At 35.4% G+C, this 23836-nt stretch overlaps 1 protein-coding gene across 5 annotated transcripts in view; it reads left to right on the top strand.

Moving 5' to 3' along the window:
- SIPA1L2 (signal induced proliferation associated 1 like 2) overlaps nt 1-22814 on the top strand; it is a 152555-nt gene extending 129741 nt beyond the window's left edge. For 2 of the 5 annotated variants that reach the window (XM_062572265.1, XM_062572264.1), the window contains exons 17-22: nt 405-558; nt 3373-3592; nt 9446-9577; nt 16905-17028; nt 19796-19877; nt 21581-22814. In XM_062572265.1, coding sequence (XP_062428249.1) covers nt 405-558; nt 3373-3592; nt 9446-9577; nt 16905-17028; nt 19796-19877; nt 21581-21727 — 859 coding nt within the window. In that variant the 3' untranslated portion in view covers nt 21728-22814. Of the gene's footprint in view, nt 1-231; nt 294-404; nt 559-3372; nt 3593-5436; nt 5511-9445; nt 9578-16904; nt 17029-19795; nt 19878-21580 lie in introns of those variants that run through there. The other 3 variants (XM_062572266.1, XM_062572267.1, XM_062572268.1) reach the window with 3 other exon arrangements.
- Nucleotides 22815-23836: the final 1022 nt, after the last annotated feature.

Genomic DNA, 23836 nt, shown 5'->3' with positions numbered 1-23836 from the left:
ACTGTAAAGCTGGACACAATGTCACACCACAAATTACTGTTTTTTCTCATTTGTTAAAGAAGTGGAAGTTAAAATATTTTGATCTGTGATGAATTATTGAAAACATAGATCTAAATACAAGTTCAAAAATAAAGAAGTATAGTGTGCAAAAAAGAGGCAAGATGGGAGGAACAAGCTTTATGCTTTTTTGATTGTTCTGAAGAATTCCCAATCATTTTTTTTTTCTTTTAGTGGTTTAAGAATTTCGTCTTGGACCCACAGTTTAATATACTCAAAATGATTGGAAAATGTTCTGGATGAGTGTCCTATGCCAGAAGATTCTGCAAGCAAATTTTATTTCATGATTGAAAATAAATGTAGCCTTGCAAATCCAATAGCACTTATCATGCTAATTGTCTCAACAGAGTGTATGGTGATATTGATGCAGTGTCTGCATCAAGCCCACTTCAGACTTCTGTGGGGAGTACCATTGTAGAAAGCCAGCAAGTATTGTCCAAAGAAGATTTTCTGAAGCTGATGTTGCCAGACAATCTCTCGGTGGAGGAGGGAAGAAGAAAGGTTAGCTGCTTTCTTTGGCTCTGTATCTCTTGGACACAATTATCCAGAAATGATTTACTAGTGTTCCTAAAATTAGTATGAAGAAAGTATGAATTCATTTTGTATGAACTAAATATATTCCATAGGAAGGCTATAAATAATCATGTAATTCCCACAATATCATTTCCCACAATATGAAAATGATACTTATTTTGGTGGTTATGTATTAAATCCAGTATTTGTTTGAATATGCCTCTGCTCAGCTGTAAAGGGTGGGCTAGTTAATTATAATTTCAAAGATTTAGAATAACATTTTCAAGGTTGGGTACCTAAATTGATATGCCTCAAACCATATTTAGGCATATGAATAAAAATAGCCTGCTTTCTCCTGCTCCACTCAGTGCTAGCAATTCTGCTTGAACCCTGAATCACAATTTCATGTAAATATCGGCATTAACTGCTCAAAAGGCATAATTGTCTGCTAGTGGAGAGCATGGAGCTGATTATCGTCACATGAAGACAATCAGTAACATTAAAAAATTCATGAAAAGTACATACAGAACTTAAAATTTTATGTTCTGCAAAGTATGCACAGTTCTGAATTCTCTACCTAATGTGGAATAATACACAAAGCAATTGAATTACCTGAGATAATAATTATAACTGGATATATCTTAACCTACTATGTTTATAATAGGTTTGAAATAGCATAATCATAATGTCTGAACAAAAGTAACACATAGGAATCCTCTAAGTGCAAGAGGTGAATTCAAACTTCAGATCATACATTTTTTTTTTAACATGTACTATGTTGAGGATGCATTTTATGTGCTTGAATTCTTAGGAATAATGCCTTAGAGATCATTATGATCTATGCTTGATACAATAATTAGTTTTCTGTGATAATTGCAAGAGCTGCCCATATTTCTGGTTATTCGAATAAGAAACATCAACGAGTGAGGAAATATGACCATCCTGAAATAAATTACTGTTGTCCCCTTCCCCTCCCATGACACCCAAAAAGTGGGTCAAACAAACAAACAAACAAACAAAAGTTCAGCAAGTAAAGCTGCAAGTGGGAGAGACCATAGACTCTGGTCCAGAGAAGATCTTGACAGCCGTTCGGTCAGCAGGATCCAGTCTTCCATTATGTAGTAATTGAAGTCGGTGGTAGTAGTCTTGGCACAGGTTGAACAATTACCTTTGACAGCAAAGCCAAAAGGGAATTTTTGAGTGTGAGAGATTTTACAGGACCAAATCACATCTTTGGTTTGGTTTTGTTTCACCTTGTTCATATCTTCAGGGAATTATGAGCTTTCTAGAATAAAAACTGTTTAACTTCTGTCACACCCTGAAAGCAAACTGCATAGCTCCAACAATTAGCTTTTAACACCTTTAGCTAGCTGTTGACCAACCTTTTTAGACAGAAGATGCAGTATGAGGTTGGAAGACTTGAGTGAGAGATAAGAATTAGAACAGGATGCCTGCTGTGGATCCTGAGTGCAGGAAAGAGAATGGGAGACCCCTTGATTCAGAGGGTGAAGTTTGCTAACTTTTTGCCTGACATGGTCTCTAACAAGTCTAAGGGATTTTTGGTAATCTTCTGAAGAATTTGTGATAATCTTCTAACTGCTTATAAAAACGATACCGTATTGCCATTCATTTAGGGATGCTGCTTATATCTACCATTGTGATTATTTTAGATATGTGTTGAAAGAAAGTTTTGGTCTAATGTCAGCTCCCCTAACCCATGTCTGTTTTGATCAAATCTCTAAACCTAGTGTGTACCTTATTAGTACTTTGATGCTTTCCTAGGTTAGAATCCAAGTAAGTGCCCCAATTTTATTTTGGACAGAGCTAAGCATTCTAATAATTAAGCATGTACTTTACTGTCCTCAAGATAGATGCTTTCCTGAACTAGATCTACGATATGTATTAAACCATTTTGTAAAGGCTATGTTTGCTTGTGCATGACTGTTTCTGTCTATTCCTTTTGAAAGTAATTGCCTGCAAGCAAATTTTGCCAGAAATATAACAAAGTATAATGTATAACAATATAACAATATTTTAAACTCTATGATACAGTCAGTCTTTTAAAAAACTACTACTTTTAAGCATACATTCTACACAGGGAGCGTGCAACTTGTAATTAATTACAAGGACAATAGGACAGGACATTAACCTGTCGCATGCAAGACAAAACAGTCAGACAATAACTGACCTTGGTAGATGTGAAAAATTAACTGGGTTTCCGGTGCTGAAGAATGAGTCATGAAGTGCAATGGGCCAGTTTTACAATACAGTAACTATTACTTTACTGTTGACGTTCCGAGTAGTCCTTTAAGTAACTTTTTGAAATGCATTCACTGAAATTCACTGAAATCTATCCTCTCTTCTGAGCCTATCTGAAGCCTCAAATCGCTTTCATCATCAAATGAATTATATTGCACCTTATATGAGTGCAAAATGGTTAATATCAAAATCAAGTACTTCTATGTATGGTCTTGAATAGATTTTGCCAGAGTATGGTTCTGGAAACCATTTCTTTATAAGGTTTTGGAGATTTTGTTTAACATTTCAGAATTAATAAATCTACACAGTATCTGATTAATTCATGGTGATATTTTCCAAAATATCAAGAGAATGTGTCAAAATCCAATTCAGTAACTCCTTTGAGGCTGTGGTAGAATTGATCTCTAATCTTCTCTATTAGCTCAAGAATTCCAGAATGCCTACCCAGAAAAATACTCCAAGGATTGATGATAGGATATGGTAGAATGTGTATTAATTGAATCAGTAGTATGTATTTTTGTGTGTTCATATTTTCTTATTTAGTTTTCATTTTATGGGAACCTTTCTCCACGGAGGACACTCTATCGTACCTTATCTGATGAGAGCATATGTAGCAATCGAAGAGGATCTTCATATGCTAGTTCTCGAAGTTCAATGATAGACCAGGCCTTGCCAAATGATATTTTGTTCAGCACTACTCCACCATATCACAGCACATTGCCTCCCAGAATGAGCGTGACTCCTGGAATGGGAAATCTGAGAAGTAAGTGATTGTTTCTGTTGTTGAGTTTAGAATACTATTAATAAACTGAAATGGATCACCAACTATTAAAATAGAGACTAAATTATGAAATTCCAAATCATTTGTCCAGATAGACTCATAAAAAGTGTATTTGGTCAGCAGTACATGCTTATGGTTGCCTTAGTGATCAAATCAGATTTATCATATTTAGGAACAGCATTCACTTTACTTCTCCTCCCAAAATTTTCATGATATGAGCGATGGTTGTGAAAATTTCTCTGGAGATATTTCTTGTTTTGATTTTATTTTCCTGTTTACAACCAGTGGTGACCTATTTAAGCCAAGATGGCCTGCTGTCTTAGTATATTTGTTTCCTTAAATTTTTGTGTGTATTCAAACTATTGAAATATGTACATATTAATGAATATTTTTAATGTAATTGATAAATGGGATATCTTGTACTTAGATTTTTTTTTTTGGTAATATCTTGAAAGGAAATTTGCAATAGTTGTCATTGCCAGTTTCAAAACTGGATTTGCTGAGACTTTCTTTACATGTTAATAAAGCCTTTGCAAATAACACTTCATGTTATTAGCAGAAAAAGTAATCTGACGTGCCAAGTTAAAATTATTTTTTGAAAGTGTCTCTTCATTTGTGATATCTTTGTATCTTCAGAGAGGTTGTGGAGTCTCCTTCTCTGGAGATAGTGTGTGTGGTGTATTAATTCTGTCTTGCATATGTTATTTTTCCATTCTTGCTTCTTAGTTAAAGGAAGATAATTAAGCAAGGGAAAAAACATTGCAGGAGAAAAACATGAAAAGTAGTATCCTATCAGTCTAAACAAAACAGTTGATATCCGAAGTAGTTCATACTATTTTCATATTCAATCTCTATATTCTTCGTTTGATTTTATATTATAAAAGCACAGGATCTTTTATGATGGCTGTTTTGAGGAAGATATAATTGCTTATCTGTAATTGTCCTCTGCCAATAAACACATCATGAGTTGCCTACTATTAGTTTTCAATTGCAGTTATGCAAATTCTTCATATATGAAACTAACTGGCTCTAGCTGGGAAGGACCTTGCAATCAGTACAAAGTGGATATTCCCATTCAATTGCAATGGGAATGAAAGAAATTTGTCATTTTAGCTTGAGGTTGCTTTCAGATGACAAGATTCTTAGCTGTCATAGTAATGTCTTTAGAAAAATACATACATTTGCATTCTTAAAACATTTAAATTTTAACAATATTTAATGTTTCCAGAAGTCAGTGGAGGTAGTGTGATTTATTTTTGACTGGAAATCGTTTAAGAAAGACACATTCTTGCATATTATTACCCAGCATGTGGTACACAAAATACTGCAGCAGCACCAAGCCTCACGAGACCCTCTCACAAGGAAATGAGTGTGATTAATAGTAAAGCAGGGTAGCATCAAAAGCAAAGCACAGTGGGCAACCTGAAGGGTTTCAGATTACAAGGTATTCTGAATTATCGAACAAAATGACCTTGCAAATGTGGAAACAGGATCTTAAACTGTATGTGGTGTTCACCATGGGAAGAAGTGAGAAAATGAAGCTACAGGAATTATTATTTTATTATTGGTGGAAATTAAGCAAGAAAAGAGCTGCTTTCAGTAACACCTGAAGTACTGCAAGTTCTGATAGTTGAATACTGTTGATTGCACACAGTATGCAACTGTAGAAAGATTTATTTCATTTTATCTTATTTTAAACTTAAAACAGAAAGCAAAACGTGTGTAGCGGAGAACTCTGGAATCTTGCCTTGGGGATGTTGAAGATACTCTAACTGAGACAGCACTGTTTGTGTTGAGTGATTCTAACATAGCGTACACTGTTGCAGGTACAAATCTATCCCTGTCTGATAGACAGGTCTAGACGGTAGAGAATGAAAAGAGGGAGAACCACCAGTACGGAACGAGTACACAGACACAAGCCAGGGAAACCCAGGAACACACATGGAGACAGTTTGACTGAGACTGCAGGCATCATGGTATTATGAAAAACAACACAAAGGGGGAAGGAGAAATCACTTAAGTGTGAGTGATAACCTGGTATGATATTGCAGTGCTGTGAAGGAAGAAGCAAGGTGCAGGATACTTGCAGCGAAGAGGGTCATAATGAAGGGAATGTTTTGCCATGAGGCACTAGCAAATCTACAAGGTTTCAGATTATACATGCTATATGGAAAGGCTGTTAGAAGTTCAGCCAATTTACTTGAAACTATGCTACTAGATGAATGGCTGTCCTAATACTGGCTTACTGCTCAGGTTAGCTGCATCCCAAAACCAGTCTAAGTGATATGCAGCAATATTAAACTGAAAAATTATCACTGTTTGTCAGTGTTGTACAATTTGAATGATCTGGAAGTCAGTTTGTCAGTGAGCAGGCTGTTGATTAAATGATGTACACAACCAAAGGGATGTATACATTGACTTGACAAACTCCCACACAATGAATAATCTACCATAGCAGAACATAAAAGTATTTTGAACAGCAAAAGAGAAAAGTAGTTACTGGGGCCGTGTGTCCAGTATTCTAACAGTAACATGAACATATTTCCATGAGAAAGTCTTTCAGCAGGCCAGCATATTTACACATCTTTGAAAGGAGACTTTGGGCAACTCTAGATAGTACTGAAGAAGGGAAGGGCAGGAGCTATTGTTCGAAAGGAGTTTAGAGATAGAATTGCTGATGGCAGGAGAGAAGAGTAGGAGGTGGTCAACGGGAGTTATGTCTGCATGTGACTTCAAATGTTCCTTAAGATGCAGCATCTTTTGAGTGTAATCCACTCTTCTAGTGGAAACTATATTTGGTTTACGAATGCAGCAAGTGAGGAGTAGCTAAGAATTTGTTTTTCCCGTGACCTAAGATCTCTTCATAGAAGTAGCAGTTCCAGCTGAAGCAAAATACTTGTTTTCTAACTGACATAGACTAAGTCAGATGAATCTTTTTTCTTTCTATATAACTAGTTACTCTTTGAATATACAGGTATGTGGGACTGATGACAGTCAATTTAAGGACATCTCTCTTTGAAACTGAGCTTACTATATAATTTCGGTGAAAATAAGCACTCTTAAAATTGCTTGATACTTTTCTGTAACAATAATAAAAAGAAAAAAGAAAATTCCTATGTACAGGCAGAGAGTAGCATAAATGAAAGGACCAGAAAACACAAAATCAATGATTTTGTGCCAAAAGGGAATACAGAAAATAATCTTTAAAAGATAACACTTATCTTGTTTCTTCAAAGTAAATAAAGCATATATTTGTATTATTTCAAAACCAGCCTCATGGGCAATGAGGACAGTGGCCTGTGAGATTAGGCATACCCTCCTGGCCATGCAGAGGTGTGGATGCTCAAGCATAACTTGCCACCTTTGCACAAATTGGAAAGGAAACAATAGGCAGCTTCCAAGCTGCTGATGTAGCAGTCATACAAAGAAAAAGTGGAGGCAACAGAGAGGTAAGAGCAGCAGGATGGAAATGCAAATATGGTGCTATAGAAATAATTCCCCTTACGCAGAGCATTCCTGAAATATAAACAAAATTCTCTGAAATTTGAATGCACAAAGAAGCCTGTATCATTAGAGAATCTCTTTTTTTTTTCTGTTGTCTAAGAAGACGCAATTTGGATCTTGAAAATGATTTATTTGATGGTAGCATGCTGATGCCTGTTCAGTTATTCCAGCTTATAATTCAGACATCAGCATGAGCGCTTCACTTTTCAGAGCTATCAGAATTCAAATCTTCTACTCTGGCGGGCTTTCTTGCAGTTGACTTGCTCTGTCAAAGCTTATACAGGGCCAGGTAGGATCCACCCTAAGATGAATTGAGGTTTTTGCAAAGACAATGCATAATGAAGGATGACTACTGGTGAATATATCACTCCTACACTCTAATTTGGAAAGCCAGCAGGATTGTACCGGGAACAGACATCTTCCTGACAGGTTTCACAATCAACATCTGTAGGCTGATCACACAAAAGCAAGGGCTCTCCCTTAGGGCCTGCCTTCTGGTCTAGAACCAAAAGCTGGCTTGCCAGCTTTCAAATAAGGCATTCTATCTGTTTTCCATGACATGGTTATATAAAAACTTTATACTTGCATAAATAAGGTTCTTACAAATCCCAGATTGTATGGAAAAGTTCAGGGAACGCCCCGTGCTTGAGCTTCCAAAGTATTTTCATCTCAAGGTGACCTTAGATAAAGTTTTAATTATGTTTATTAGGAACTGAAAATCAAATATTAGTACACAGGTATGAGTAGGATATATTTTTATACTGCATTTTTCATTTAATATAAGATCTGCTTTTGCCTATCAAAAGTGGCTATTGAGAAAGAGATACACTTCTGTTTGTAACATAACAATACTACATCTTGCACATAAGTTGTAGAATGCAAATTCCACAGTATGCAGGATTTCTACCTCTTCTGCATTGGTTTTGATTTGTGAGACTCCCAATTTTTGACAAAGGATTGCAAACCTTCTTTACTGTCTTGTTTCTGATAAAAACTTTGTAGAAAGAATGTGATTTGTTCTAATCATTGCTGTGTGCAATAGAATGTGTTATAACAGGCTATTGGATTTTTAGGTATGCAAACTTTAATTCAGATAGACTTTGCTATTCTTCTTCAGTGGCATCAGGACAATGACAACATGCCATTTTCTTACAATATAGTGCATCTTCCACTTGTATGTGTGCGTTGATTTTATTTGGTGGTGTTTGCTGGAAGAAACATTCTTCATACATATTATAATCTGGATCTCTAGAATAACTGGAAGGAAGATACAGGGTCCTGTATCTCTGAAATATTGAAGAAAAATTTACTATTTTGATCTCTCTTACTTAATTCAAGCAGATATATCTGAAGCAGAATTACATTTTTTCCTGACTATGGTATTTAATAAAGTACAATATCATATCACAAACTTTATGGTTAAGATGAAGTTTGATTAAATACTTTGTGTCAAAAAACCAAAAAAATCTAAAACAAATACTATTTAGATTTGGTTTTTAAAACATCTATGTATTTACTCAGCTGTATTCATTTTACTGTGTTCACATTTATCCAAGTAAAGATTGGTATATCTAGAAAAGGAAAATGTAAAAAAAAATATTTAAGGTGGTTATAAAAATAATCTTCTCTTCTGCTAAGATGTGTATGCATGGTATCTTTCTAAAAGACTCCATAACCATGTTTAAATTTTCTTTAAATATCGTACATTAATCAAAATGTACACAGTATCTTTAGTATACTATGAGTCATAGCTCGCTGGATTTTAGAGATCAGTATACAAATCTTACATCCTTGGATGTACAGCTACAAATATTAAACTGGATAGAGTAGTATCTTCAATGTGAAAGTGAGTTTTGAGTATAGGCTGGAACTTAAAAAGATATTAAGACTAGGTGATATTTTTGAAATTTCTTCTGGAACTAAAATGTCTTTCAATATAAAATTCTGCATGTAAATCTCAGGTGTTGTTTCACAGCCTTTTTAAAAATATGATTTTGTATATCTAGCAATTTTTTTGCTCAGTGCTTAGGTTTAGTATGGTATACTTTAAGAATGGATGCTGCCTATTCACACAGCATTCACAGAAAAATGCAAAGAACATATCATATGTAAAGTGGCACAAAAAGATCTTTAAAAATGCTCCCCATCTTATCCTGCCCTAAGTTTAACAATTGTTCCACTCAGATTGAGTATTGAGCAGGAAAAGATGGAAACAAAGAAAATGAGGATAAGCGTGCTTTGCTTATAAATTCTAACAGTTCATTAGAATAGTTTCAAAATGGATTGTACATCACTGTTATAGGAAGACTAATTATTGTGTTTATTGTTTAGATGAATTCTGGTTCTCAGATGGGTCCTTATCTGATAAAGTCAAATTCAATGATCCTGGCCTGATGCCCCTGCCAGACACTGCCACAGGGCTAGACTGGTCCCACCTGGTAGATGCTGCACGAGCGTTTGAAGGTAACAGGAAAACTTGAATAAAAATCACTGTTCCATACAGAAACGTTTCTTTTTTATACATTGTATAGCCATAGTTTGAATTATCAAAATTCAGTGTTTGCCTCCGTAGCCCTTTAGTTCTTTTGGCAGTATCAGTTTTTAATGCAGAAGACTGTCACTAACAATTTGGATTGATACTTTTAGTATCTTAGCTGCAATTCATCCACTTAGGAGCCTAAGTTCCCTCTATAATCAATTGGAAAAATCAGGTGCTTTGAGTGTCCCTAAGTTAGATGCTTAAAATGAGATTGAGAGTAGCACTTCTCTGGGTTTATTGTGTTGTATTTATAAACTTCGAATGTGTTGTCCAAATGGTGTTACTGTCTTTCTCAGTTTTCATCGTAAGCTCTCAAAAAACACCAAAAATATATGCTGTATTTTCCAGTAGTAGAATTTCAGGTGCAAGACCAAGATTACATTATTAAATATAAAACTGGGCTAACCAAAGAGGAAACTTCATTCAGGTTTCTGACAGCTAAACTTACATACACATATTGAATTTGTAAAATGAGGGGGGTGGATGTTTTTTTGAAGGTTTATATGGATATAAGTGTTTCGCTGTTTCTGTGAGATGTTTTGGTTGGGTCACTATGCTGTCCTAAAATCTATGCTATTTGTTAACTGGTATTACTCTCATTAGTGAAGATCTGAGAAGTCAAAGGGAACTTGGTATCACAATCACATGGTTGTTTAAGATGCAGGTATTACCTATATGAAGAAAACTGGTGGTGGAGTTAGGGATGAGATGTTCTTGTGGTTTTTTCAACTAGAAGCAACCATGGTAATCAGGTTTCTGTTCTGAGTTCTTTTCTAAGTATGAAGTGATTAAATTTTAACTTGATAAAAAGCTGTTCAGATCATCTTACCATACTAATTTGAATGTCAATATTAACATTTCAAAAAAAAATGATGAATAATTAGCCAAGTACTGTATTGTTTCTTAAACTGGTTAACTTTATTCGTTAATCTCCATTCACTGGTACTTAAATATGTCTGTTGAGCATGTAGCTGGTAGGAAGTATTGTAAAACTGAGAGTCTGACAACTGTTCCCATGTGTTTGTATGCTTAATTGCTCAGGGAAAATTCTGATATTTGGTATTGGCCTCTTAAACAGCTAAAAATAGATTTGGATCCGTACAAGACAGACTTTGTAACTTTGTACATGAAGAATATTTTTAACTACTATATATAAAAAATGTGAGTTCGGTTATCTAAAAGCTCTTATTCTGCACTAGTTATGCCCGTCTTTTCAAGAAGTTTTTTTTAAAAAAGACTTTAGTACATTTTCTTTGTTTTTACTTTTTCATATTGGAATTAGAGTAAAAGTAGCCTTTATTTAATCAGTTTGAAGAATTTTACTTTGGAAGTGTTATGTGAATGTAATTACCATTTGAATTTATGACAGAGATGTAGAAAAACATAACTAAATACAGTGCCCTATTTTAGGGAGGCAGTATTTACTTGTTAGGTTTTAATTGCAAATATCTCAGATATATTTGTAACTAAAAACAAAGAACTGACAACCTGAGTCACAAGACAGAAACAGTGCTAGTGGGTTTGGGTTTTTTTGAACTCTTGGAAGAATTTGAAGAGTAAACAATACAGTAGTTTTATATGCAGGAATAGAATTCTTTTCTGTTTAGGACTCTTCAGTGGAGACATTTGTTAGATAATTTATAAAATATTTTGACCAAATAGTACTCCAATTTGAATCTTATGATTAAGAATAGATTTTTTTTTTTTACACCCTTGTTCATCTTTGTGTACTGTGTCTCACAGTTAGTCATTTAAATAAGAATAACTGATTGACATATCATGAAAAGTTCACGGAGAGGGAATATGGCTTATGTTTACTTTTAAAGGACAACATTAAAATACACAAGGAAACAATTCTGCCAATTCATACCCAATTATTTTAAAACTGAGGAGTCACTTGAAGTTGATATTTAAAAATAGCTTGGAAATACTGATCTACATTCTGTCAATGTGAAAAAGAGTGACTGATTCTAAAGATTGTGTACTTATGAATATAGAACTACTTCTATCTTTCTAATAAACTGAATGGAAATGTGATCACATTTTATATTGGACCATCTGAAAAAAATCTTCAAATAAAAAATCGCTTTGATTAAAAAGAATCAGAAAATGGATAGGACTTAATACTGAGCTAATGAATTAATGTTAGAATTTATCTCTAGTTTGGCTTTATCAAACTGATATTTAAATGTTGTGCTCTGTGCTGGAACCAGACACAAAATTTCTTTTTAAGTCTTTTGTTAATTTCAACTCATTAGAATTACCAATCTGATTCTAAAGCCAAGATTTTCGCCTCACAGTCTTTCCAGTCTGTATATAGGCAACCTGAACATTTTTATCAGTTCAAAATCCAAACTTCACTGTCTTCTTCCTTCTCTCCTAAAATGTAGTCGTACTCAGGTTAATATTATATACTATTGTACTCAGGTGAATATTAGATATATAGCCTTTTTTTAGAGGTTTGTAATATTAGAGTCAATTAATTAAGAATCAAATACAGTAGCAAGATTTTTGCAACCATCATCTGGTCTAAAAATTTGTTCACAGATGAAACAAGAAGGGGTCTCATTTTTAGCTATTTTTTCCCCAACTGGACTGTTGGGAAAATTGTTTATTCCTTAGTATTGACTTGCATCCTACTGAAGCCTTGGTCTTATGTAGAACAAGTTTCTAAACTGTGGTCCACAAGGGTGGAATTAATGGCTCAGAAAAAGTGCAAGAAATTGTGATGAGTTTTTTACATTAAAAGTACAATGAGAGTGCTGCTTTTCACATTGTGAGGATTTAACTTTAAATGCTTTTGCTTCCAAGAACTTTTGTGGGGAGCTGAATGTTAACTTCAAACGTTTCCTGAAAATCCTTTATTATTCGTAAGACAGGTCTTCGCAGGGCAATAGACAACTGTGCACGAGTTTGCTCCACAAGCTCCAGAAGCTGCGTGAGTAAGGTTTTGTGCCTGAGCTGTTTCTGCCGAGGATCAGTGTGCATAAGCTGGAGCCCTGTGCAATGTTGTTTAAGTTTTGGCACAGCCTTCCACTGCAGCCTGGGGATTTACACAACAGAGATCATCTTTATCATTCAAACAGTCAACAGCAAGCAATACCCTTCAATTTCTTGTGCACATGGGTAGGCTACTTCCAGTTCCTTTATTTTGGAGCGAGGGTGCTCAGGGAGCAGCTGACACACTAGTTCAGTGTGCAGATACCTTTATATCCCTTCCTGAGGCAAACAGTAAAGAATAGGTAGAGAAGTGGGTGTGATTGCACAGCAAAAGAGGAAAGGCAGGATTTCAGGGGCAAAAGAAGTTAAAGAAACAGAGCGAAAACAACACAGTGTGCTGAACTGAGTAAAGAATAAATTGGAATAAATTGGAGAGCCAAATGAAAGAAGGAAGAACAAAGAAATCTCAGAAAAGAGTAAGGGAGAAGGAGACAATGTTTAATTCTCTTTTTGTATTATCCTTCTCCCAGCTTTTGAGCTTAGGAAAGAAAGACAGGTTTTGAACGTATGTGTTGTGTTAAAGCTGATAGCTAATTTTGGATCATGTAGAAAATTTGAGGTGGGAAAGGGAGAAGCCTTTCTAGATGTCTGTAGCTGTTTCTGTCATTCTAGGAAAAGAGGATTGGCACAAACAAATATGTTGTTATTGTAAATAGATCTCAGTACTATTTGTATGATTTTAAAGTGGTTATAACCTGCTTAAAAAATTTAAGTATTTTGTAAATCATACTATGAGGATAAACAGCCTAAGATAGTCCCTCTGATGTCCCTAATTTAATTCATTAAAATAGGTGGTTTCAACCACTGATTTTTTTTTCCAGGTTATTTTTATGATTGTCTACTAGTCATGCCAATCAAAATGCAGCATTTCCTAATTCTGATTTATCTTTGCAGGAACATCTGTGCTACTATAATTAATATTATTTTAACATTTCCATTTAAAATCCGCAAAGCATAATGCGAATAATGCTTGAGAAAACATAATGAGGAAGAAGTGAAGCATTCAACAAAAGAGAATTATTTTAACCAACTTAGTATGTTAAACTTCTAGAAAAATAAAAATTGAAAATATTTAGATAACATTTGGTCATTTCAAATGCGTATATGTAACTCCTCTTTGCTTCCATGCATATGTCAGTATATGCTTGTGGGTAGGCTTTGCCTTGATAACAAGAGGGATTCTTCATAAACCATATTGATTTTAGCATTTTCCGCTCTCCATTACCTGAAAATTGCTTGGAGGATTTTTTGCCTTCTATTAGTAGACTGAAACAATGCAAATCCAGGTTCAAATTCTGAGTGGCTACAACTGTACAATTCTATTACTTTTCAAGTGAGACATATTTTGTTTCATCTTTGTGTCTTTCACAAGTCATCTGTTGCTTAAGCTTTTGATAAAAACACTAAAATATTTTCTCAGACAGTTTTTATGCATGGCTCCTACCTGTGGCTTGACAAGGATGTTCTAGATAAAAAATTAGAGATCTGAAATTATATGCATTTTCTTCTGCTTAATTTGCACTTATCACTTGAAAAGATGGTATCCTCATAGGTTGGAGAGAACAGAACTTACATCTGTAATATCATAGTTGGAAACAGACTTAATTTCTTTAAAAAACCCAACTGTTAATGAAGGTAGCTTTGATTTCACTTTCATGTGTAGAACATGAAGCCCATTACATTTAAAAACAAATAAAACCAAAATCTATAAGGAAGATTTTGCTCATGGGAGCACAAGGTCAAATTTAACCACAGTTTAGATTTAAAAAAAAAAAAAAAAAAAAAAAAAGTTCTGACAGAAATGATAAATTGGTGAAACTATTGTTAAACATGAATATTTATAGGGAGATCGGTGGGACTTGATATAATTAGTGTCTTTCAATTACATGGTTAGGAAAAGTCCTATTTGGTTGCTCACTTTTCTGTTTTCTGTAACATTAAAAACTAGGCAAAGGCATAAGTTTTTGCTACTCAAGAATCTTGTTGATATGTTAGTTATTAAAGCAGTTTATTGTGTTACAAACTTGTTGAGATATGACACTGGCGTGGCTGTTGAAAATTAAGTAACTATCCTTGGAGGAACATCACAAAAATGTATACAGCATGTTATATGATAGGAGGCTCTTGCTTGTTATAGTAGAGGAGACCAACTAGTGCCCTCGCCTGATCATCAGTGTTCCTCACCTGATGAATATGAGAATACAGTTTATATTTTATAAAGAACAGAATACTAGAAAAATATTTTAAAGTTATACTATGAAATTAGAGAAAGAGTTCAATAGTAAATTTCCTACTCTATATGCTATCTTTTTTTAAATGATGTGCAGTTGGAATTTTCTAGTAATTAGGCAGAAAATAAAAAGTGAATGCTTGAGTTATACGATTGTCCATAAGAGAAGTCATAAGAAAAGAAGTATGAAATGTATGACATTGTAATGAAAATGTGAACAAAATATAAAAGTGAAACAGGTAATTAGGCATGAAAATTATACGCCATGCCTTTGTCAGCCTGATTGTTTATACAGTCTTGTTTCAGACCTACAAACTGCATTTGAGTAGGGAAATTAGTTTTAGCTTATTTGTACTATTTAAAACTCTACAAACTAAGATGTTTCAGTTCTGAAAGTTTTGTTATTGATTATGAGTTTAAAATTATATTCTTGCTTTATTGTCAACACATATGAAAAAGTCATATTCATATTTTTTTGAGATCTGCCACTGGTCAGAAATAGGGATAAACCTAGGAGAAATCACTCATGATCTTTAAAAATGGAGAAAAATGGCATGCAACTTAGCTTTATTGTATAATGTGTAGTCAGCCTTTGCTAATTCTTAAAAGTGATCATTTTAAAATCCCTCTAAGCAGCTCTTTAGTGATTTATTATCTTATTTTTATTTGATAAAATCTTTAAAACAAAATGTTCTTCCTTGTTAAGATGATCTGACTTGCATTCACTTTTTTGGGGGGGGGGGCTGCTAAGAATCTGGAGGGTTGTCTTTTTGTGTGTTGTGCTAACTTGTCATGCTCTATGTTACAACACCGGGTATTAATATAGGAAACACAGGGCATGAAAGCTCATGCTTTACTGTAATGCTGGTGTTGTGTAAAAATGGCTTTGAAAGGTGAACGGTGAGAACGAGCATGAGCTGCCCTGGGAGTGTTCCATCATGTGAGCTTAACGTAAGGCCCCAGCTACTGCAGTGGGGTTGGTCTGTCTTGTTTATAGGAACATTCTAAATCTTATTCCAGGTTTTGACTCAGATGAAGAACTTGGGCCGCTCTGTCATTACACGCCGTTTCTAGGTGATGATCTGGGATTGATGACTTTTACCTTTTGTAAACTTTCTTTAATATTTGCTATGTTTGCACGTTTGCATGGTAATGCAAGCTTTGGGCCTGTGGGGTGGCAGAGCGAGGGGAGAAAGGGCAAGGCAGGCATGTTGTGGCCAGAATATATACAAACCTATAGGCATGGATTTTGCTGACAGAAATCAGTTAAATCAATCTTCACAGAATATGGGTTGTTCATAGAAGAAAATTTATCATAGTGAATGCATCATTTATTCCTGTTCTGTGCAATGATGATATGCATGGCATAGTTTATTATGTGGTGATTGGTGTATTTTGGCAACTGCACTGTACATCCATAGGTAATTATATTTGTGCTTGTTAGACTATGTTCCAGTGAAATCAACATAGAGAATGGTATGTTGTAGTAAAATACGACAAATACTCAATTGATAAGAGCAGCGTTAATTTATTGTTTTTCAAGTATGCAGATTACCAGCAGGTTCTGCAAATGCTTGAGACAGTAAAACAATACAAACTAAACAGTGCGGATTTCTAAGGAATCTGATGGTTTTGAATCCATGGAAAATGCAATCTTTATAGCTGAATTGTTAGTGTTTTTGGTTGTGGCCCTGAATTCTCAAAAGATTTTCTATGGATTTGATCAAGACCAAATTACTCTTTAAATCAGCATTACCTGGTCCAAACAAATCTGTTTTACCCTGCTGATACATGCAAAACAATGGACTGTGAGGTTGCCTTTGGATACAGATGTTGGGAAACCAACTAACTGGAATATACTTTATATCTGCCGATTATCTTCAAAGCTGTGATGTAGAAACCTACATCCCTTTCTCTAATTGTGCCTGGAAAGCAACTTATAATATAGGCTTTCCTTTGGTACATATGTCTGTATTTGCACATATCCTTACTTCTTTTTTCTTCTTTTTTTTTTAATATAGATCGGAGAGTAGCATCTTTTTGCACCCTGAATGATATACAGCAAGCTCAGGATTTGGAGGGAGCACAAGAGTTGCCATTGGATGAGAGTCCTACAGATGGAAAAGATTTCCTTGAGGCTACTGGGTATGTCATAATTAGAGCAAATTTCTTAAAAAATAGAAAAAAATGTTTTCTCTTAATTTTGCATGCTGCATGATGGTGCAGGTTCTCTTTCCCTCTTGTTTCTTGTGGTAGAGGTGGTACAGGAAAAACAGCTGTAGGAGAGAGGCTCCCATTGCAGGTGGAAGATGGCAAATCCTACTCTCAGAACAGCAAAAAGTAGATGGGCTAAGTTTTCCCCCTAAATTAAATGCTCTCTTCCTCCCAGAAAAGGGATGGACAGGAAAGGAAATGGAGAGACAAAACTGGGAAAGATAGGTAATATGGGCAGACAAAAAAATCAAATGGGAGGAGAGAGTCAACATGTCAATAACATGAAAAAAGGGGGAAAGGAAGAAAAGCACTACTGCTGTGAAAATGTTCAGGTTTTAAAATTACATGTACTACATAATAATCTCTGGTTTTCCTTGTTTTCTATGTAATGAAAATTAGAAAGAGAAATACTTATGTAAGATCAACACACTGGAATGTTGAAATTACCCTGACATCAGATTTGACACTTGCAGGGTAGTAGTGAATATGGTCTTTTCATGTAATAGTATAGTTTATTGCATGACCTTTGACCATGGAAAGTCTAGAATTTGATTGAAACTGTTCAGAAGTCAGCGCAATATCTATAAGACCTGAAGAACTGTCAAGAAAATAGAACATTGAATAGAATTATTTTGGTCTAACTACTACTGTATGAAAATCATTCTTGACTTTTATGGCTCATCAGCTGATAGGCTTTATCCACAGGGATTGCCAAGCTTGTTAGTTTCAAAAAAGACAATTAGTCTGTCTTATGTTACCATAAGAATAAAAACCCTAAAACTTTATTTTAAGGCAGGCAGCTCAAGAAGCTACATCATGAAGAAATCAGAATTAGATCATGAATCACTAGACAAACACATCTCCTTGAATCCTGATGTACCATAACAACCACATATCCTGTAAATGTTTTTAACCTCTGCATGACCATACCAGGAAACTTTTTCTAGAAACTCTCTATAAAAATGAGTTGTAGGGTTTTATCTCCAAAAGCATGATGCAAATTGTCTGTGTACATATTTCACTATTATTTGTTGACAGACTAGTTGCCTTGACTGAACATGTCTTTAAATTGCTTCTGGAAAATGTCATCTCTTGCAGCCAGAGTCAGAACAGTTCCATTTAGGAATTTCGCAGTATAGCCAGAAAAAGTGTTCTCTTTAAAAATTGTCACTCTGCTCCAATGCAGAGTACAATTAGGTATTAGAATTTTGAAAGGTCACTTTGGATTGATCCTACTGCATCTCAGAGTTGAATTTCTCATTGTACTCCTCCTATACAATAGTTTGTATTGTGCTTTTTTCTGTTTTCATCTGAATAGAAGTGAAGACAGGAGCTATAACTCTGCAGTATGCAATAACCTTATCTGTAGCAAATGTCTCAGACCATGCAACAGATGTTTCTACCTAACTCTTGCCACTGTTCAAGAGGAAAAACGTGAATATGTATTCACGTTCAAGGAAAAATTGCTACTTGCAAATCCATAATTTTCTGCTTATATAGAGAAAAATGAATCAAGAAAACTTGTAACTGAAGGCTGAAAAGACTTTAGTGTCATAACTGTCCTAATTCCTCACACCCAGTGCTCTAGGAGAGAATTAGATTATATACTCTTTTCTTCTTTTTCTTCTTTTTTTTTCTCTCCTCTCTTCTCTTCTTTGTGGAGTATACTTCTTTTTAAAATAGATATTCAACAGCAGAATCTATCCATTAGTACACCATAAAAGAAAAACACTTCTCTGATTAGTTTTGCTTTTCAACTGCAAGTTTGGAAGAAAAGGAAGTGGAGGGAAAATAAAGTTTTTAGTCTTCATGCTTGTTAGACAATCACATTTTAATTTGAGCCAATTTTACACAACTTAAGTTACTTACATGGTAAAGCACATTTCTTTTAATGTCTTCTAAGACCACATCTTTACACCAACTAGTGAGCAGTAAGGATTGCAAAAGGCTGCTAAAGATGTTCCACTTTTAACATTAGTAAATCTGTCCAGTTTGCACATTTGCATGAAGCAGCAGATTCAGCTTTGTGTATAACTACATATTCTCTCTTCTAGACAAAATTCACAGTATGTCTAATTTCATCTATAATATATATGAAACCCTCTCCCAGAGTGCTCATTGTCATACAGAAAGAGAAGCTCCTCTCAGCATTTTCCTTCAGTCATGTATTTGATTAACCTGTGGCAATATTTCATGTGTTTTGACCTTTAAACAAAATATTTGTCTTCATAAAGTCATAGGTTCATCTTTTACTGGAAATGGCACAACTGTAGACTAGACAAAAGAACTCCAACAGCTCTTTTGATTTACCATAACTGCTGCTGCAGCTTGCTTCAGATTAGTACAGTGCTTATCAGAAAGCAGCTTGTTAACAAATGCACTGAGCACACCATTTAGCAGTGGGTTTGGCTTGCTCTGTGAAAGTATGTGCAAATAATTCCTAAAAAATTTCTTCCTTAAAAATAATCTTAATTTTTCCCTGAGTAGCATAAGAGGCAGTGTCGTATTTTGGGTATTGCAGCAATGGTTTATGCTTCAGTAATAGCTGGCCACTGTTTCTGTTTTCATCTGTATTTTCCCAGCTATCCCTAAACTGCTTTGTTTCCCTTGCTGTCACTACAAGTATTATTCTGCAAAACATGGGGAAGGAGTAAATATTTTTAACTAACCCAGAGTAAGGTAGTCGCTTACTTTACAGGGAACATGCTCCTACTACTCTGACTGGAAAAGTAAACCAGCTAGAAGTGATCCTCCGGCAGCTACAAACTGACCTGAGAAAGGTAAAAAATTGTTACCAGCATTGTTATTCTCCAGTTTTAATATCTAAATTTTTATGCAGAGTTCATCAAAGGCATGAAAAAAATGCATCAGTTAAACTAGATAACATAAGGATGATCAATGAATTGTAAAGATCAACAGTTGATCAGTACAGTGAGGTGCAGAAAGTTCTTTGGAAATGGTTATGTAAACAAGTTACTGCAAGGCTAACAAATTCACAGGTCATTAACTACTCCAGAATAGCTATCCCATATACAGTCATCTCCCGGAGTGGATATGAGGTACTTTATCTCCATTTCATTTATGATATCTTGGATTTAACAATGGGTAGGAATATGCACACAGGCACTATTGCTAAGTAGTTAATACCAGATTTATCATCTGTGTTGCCTTGTGATCAATGACCTGGATGAGGGGACAGAGTGCCTCCTCAGCAAGTTTGCTGATGATCCCAAGCTGGGAGGAGTGGCTGATACACCTGAGGGCTGTGCTGCCATTCAGAGAGACCTGGACAGGCTGGAGAGCTGGGCAGAGAGGAACCTCATGAGGTTCAACAAGGGCAAGTGCAGAGTCCTGCACCTAGAGTCATGCACCAGTTGCAGGTTGGGGACTGACCTTCTGGAGAGCAGCTCTGCATAGAAGGACCTGGGAGTGCTGGTGGATGACAAATTGACCACGAGCCAGCAATGTGCCCTTGTGGCCAAGAAAGCCAGTGGTATCCTGGGGTGCATTGGGAAGATCATTATTAGCAGGCTGCGGGAGGTGATCCTGCCCCTCTACTCAGCCCTGGTAAGGCCTCATCTCGAGTACTGTGTGCAGTTCTAGGCTTCCCAGTACAAGGGAGACATGGAGCTACTGGGGAGAGTCTGGTGTAGGTCTGTGAAGATAATTAGAGGACTGGAGCACCTGCCCTATGAGGAACGGCTGTGAGAGCTGGACCTCTTTAGCCTGGGGAAGAGAAGACTGAAGGGGGGGATCTTATCAATGTGTAGAAGTACCTGAAGGGAGGGTGTGGGAAGGATTTGGCCAGACTCTTTTCAGCAGTGCCCAGCAATAGGATGAGAGGCAATGGGCACAAAGTGAAACAGGAAATTCTGTCTGATCATGAGGAAAAATTTCTTTACTGTGAGGATGACTGAGCACTGGAAGAGGTTGCCAGAGAGACTGTGTAGTGTCCTTCCTTGGAGATACTCAAAAACCATCTGGGGCAACTAGAGGTAGAGAGGTTGGACTAGATGATCTCCAGAGGTCCCTTTGAACCTCAACCATTCTGTGATCTTGATCATTTAACAATGACTTGACTTGTGCCTCAGAAGAGACCGCTTTTGTTAAGAAAATGATCATGTAAGGGAAATTTCTGAAACCAGCTGTACTTCTTTCTTAATATATATTTGAAATCAAATCCCTGTGACTTGTCCTCTCATTTGTGATACCGAGAGCTTCTTACTGTTTCAGTGCTTTGTTAAATGAACTTCTAGAATTCTTGTATTGAAGTAGAACCTGGTTTTCTTTTTAGCCTGCAATATTTTCTCTTCAAAACAACATTTGAGCACATTTTGGAATTCATATTACAGTTAGTAGCTGTCACGATGGATTAGGGAGCTCAACAAATATAGCTGTATGACTTGCAGAGAAATATTAGCAACAAAACTAAAAGTTGTCATCATGGCTACTCACTTGATTCAACTTACCTTTTATTAACCAGGAAAAACAGGACAAAGCAGTTCTCCAAGCAGAGGTACAGCACCTGAGACAAGATAACATGAGGCTTCAAGAGGAATCTCAAACAGCAGCTGCTCAACTGAGGAAATTTACAGAATGGTTTTTCAATACGATAGACAAAAAATCCTAATGTTTGGGCCCTTTGAAAATCCTTACTTTAACAGTGTAAGAGCTGTATTTTTGAATTAGCGGGGTAATAATTTCACTGTGTTCACAATCCATTTTAGATGTTTCTGCTACATTCTCTGTCCAGCTTTATTCATTTGAACAGGAGAGAGAACTGTGGTAATCTATCTTTAAATTCATATGAAGAAAGCAGAGAATAGCAGATGTTTGTTTGTGTGAAGATGAATGTAAAAATTATTGGTGTCATTTTAGACATTTTTAGAAGATACTCTGGCTGGGGCTTGCCTGAAAAGGAATATTTGGGGTTTTAGTTCCTACATTTCAGGTTCATTGGTGAAGATGTTAAAGCAATTTACATTAGCTTGGGCTTCAGTATTGTAAGATAAAAAGAATAACCAGACATATACTTTAATGTTTAAAAGGTGCTCTATTTTTTGTATGTACAGTAGTTTTATTTCCACAGTCCACATTGTCATAGCAATAAGAATGGAGGTATAGTGAATAGTCACAAAGCTGTGTTTATAAAATGTTAGCACTGATGTGTTTAACACTAGTTTGGATGCAGATACATTAGAGATTATTTATTTGCAGGAACAAATGGTGCCTGAATATAAACAGCGTTCTGATTTTCTAAAGATGCATATGCCTTGTAAATGGCTCACAGGGGTTAGCCCGCTCCCAACTTCAGTTACTTTTGTATAGTTGATGTTCAGCTAAAACAGTTATACTGCTTAACTATTAAAATCATGTATGATGTGAGCCAGCCAATCAATTGTACAATGCCAAATTTGTTTATCTTTGTACAGAAGCTTTGATCAAGTGTCTTGTATTTAACACCTTTATTTAAGCTTATTTAACCTTAAATTGTTAATTTTATAAAGTTTGTTTTATCTGCACTATGGTGAGGTCAGTTGGTTGCAAGTTGTAATATTTTTAGCTTGCCAAGACTGTACTGAGGAGTTCTAGAAAAATCTAACAACTGGATGCTGCTAGTACACACTTGATTTGTTTGTATGCTTTAACATTTTTAACTGTTTAATTTGAAATGAACATACATCTTGCTTTTTTAATAAATGTTCAAAAATTTTAAATCGGAAAATTACTCTATCTTGTATTGTCTACATCCAATGCCGTCACAACTAGCTCAGGTTTCTGCTCAGTCCACTGTGAGCATCACATTCACCTGGAATCCCTGTTAACTGGCTTTTCAGTCCGGAGAGAGTCCAGCCCTCGAAAGCTCCCATGGTCCCTTGTTCGTGTTATCAGAGCTGAGCTCTCTGGTGTGTCCTGCCCTGCAGCTGAGGAGATAGCTGTTGTCCCTCGACCTATAAAGCTATCTTGAGTGTTCACAGGCATCAACTAGTTAGTTACCTAGGAGAAAAACTGCTTTACCCAAAATATGTCCTGAAGATTTTCAAAAGGTGTAAGATTTTCTCTTATTATTTGCAATTAATCATAACAGCAAATGGCTTGCCATTCACTTGTGTCTGCAATCAAAGATTTCATCACAGCATTAGCATCTGTGAGATGTGAAAGCAGATTGATAATATTTTAGACTATTTTATATTCCTTTTATTTTGCTACAGTTTCATATATAGTAGTGTGCATAAAATCTATGCCAAAAAGTATAGTTTTTACAAAATGAAGTTAATGAGCATCTTTGAAGTTATGCTTCTTGAGGAAAAAATAGTTAAAGATCATGGTCAAATCTCAATTTCCTTTCAGTAGCAGAATGCATTCAGGCAAAGCTGAAGAAAATCTTGAAATATTTCAAATATATATTCAGCTGATAAAAATAATAGTCTGTATCCATTGTTACTATATGTTGATTAGAAACATTTTTGTAAGTCGGAGCACATGTCTGCCTCTGCTATAATAATTATTTTGAATGACTTCTCTTAGGAAGGTTTATAAATAAGCAGAGAATCAAAGCTTTGGTATCATTTTTTCCAAATGAAAAAGATGGTTTTGTCTTTGTACTTTCAATCAAAAACTCTGACTCTTAAGTACCAAATAATGTCCATTAAGCTATATTAATTTAGAGTAATTAAACATGGCAGTCATGTGTTCCACTAAAATCCGATTTAAACACCTTGCAAGAGTCATTAGCAAA

The sequence above is a fragment of the Rhea pennata genome, chromosome 3 (genome assembly GCF_028389875.1).
Source record: "Rhea pennata isolate bPtePen1 chromosome 3, bPtePen1.pri, whole genome shotgun sequence".
Classification (NCBI taxonomy): Eukaryota; Metazoa; Chordata; class Aves; order Rheiformes; family Rheidae; genus Rhea; species Rhea pennata.
Note: the sequence above shows the minus strand (reverse complement) of the source record. Positions and strands in the feature narration are given on the sequence as shown.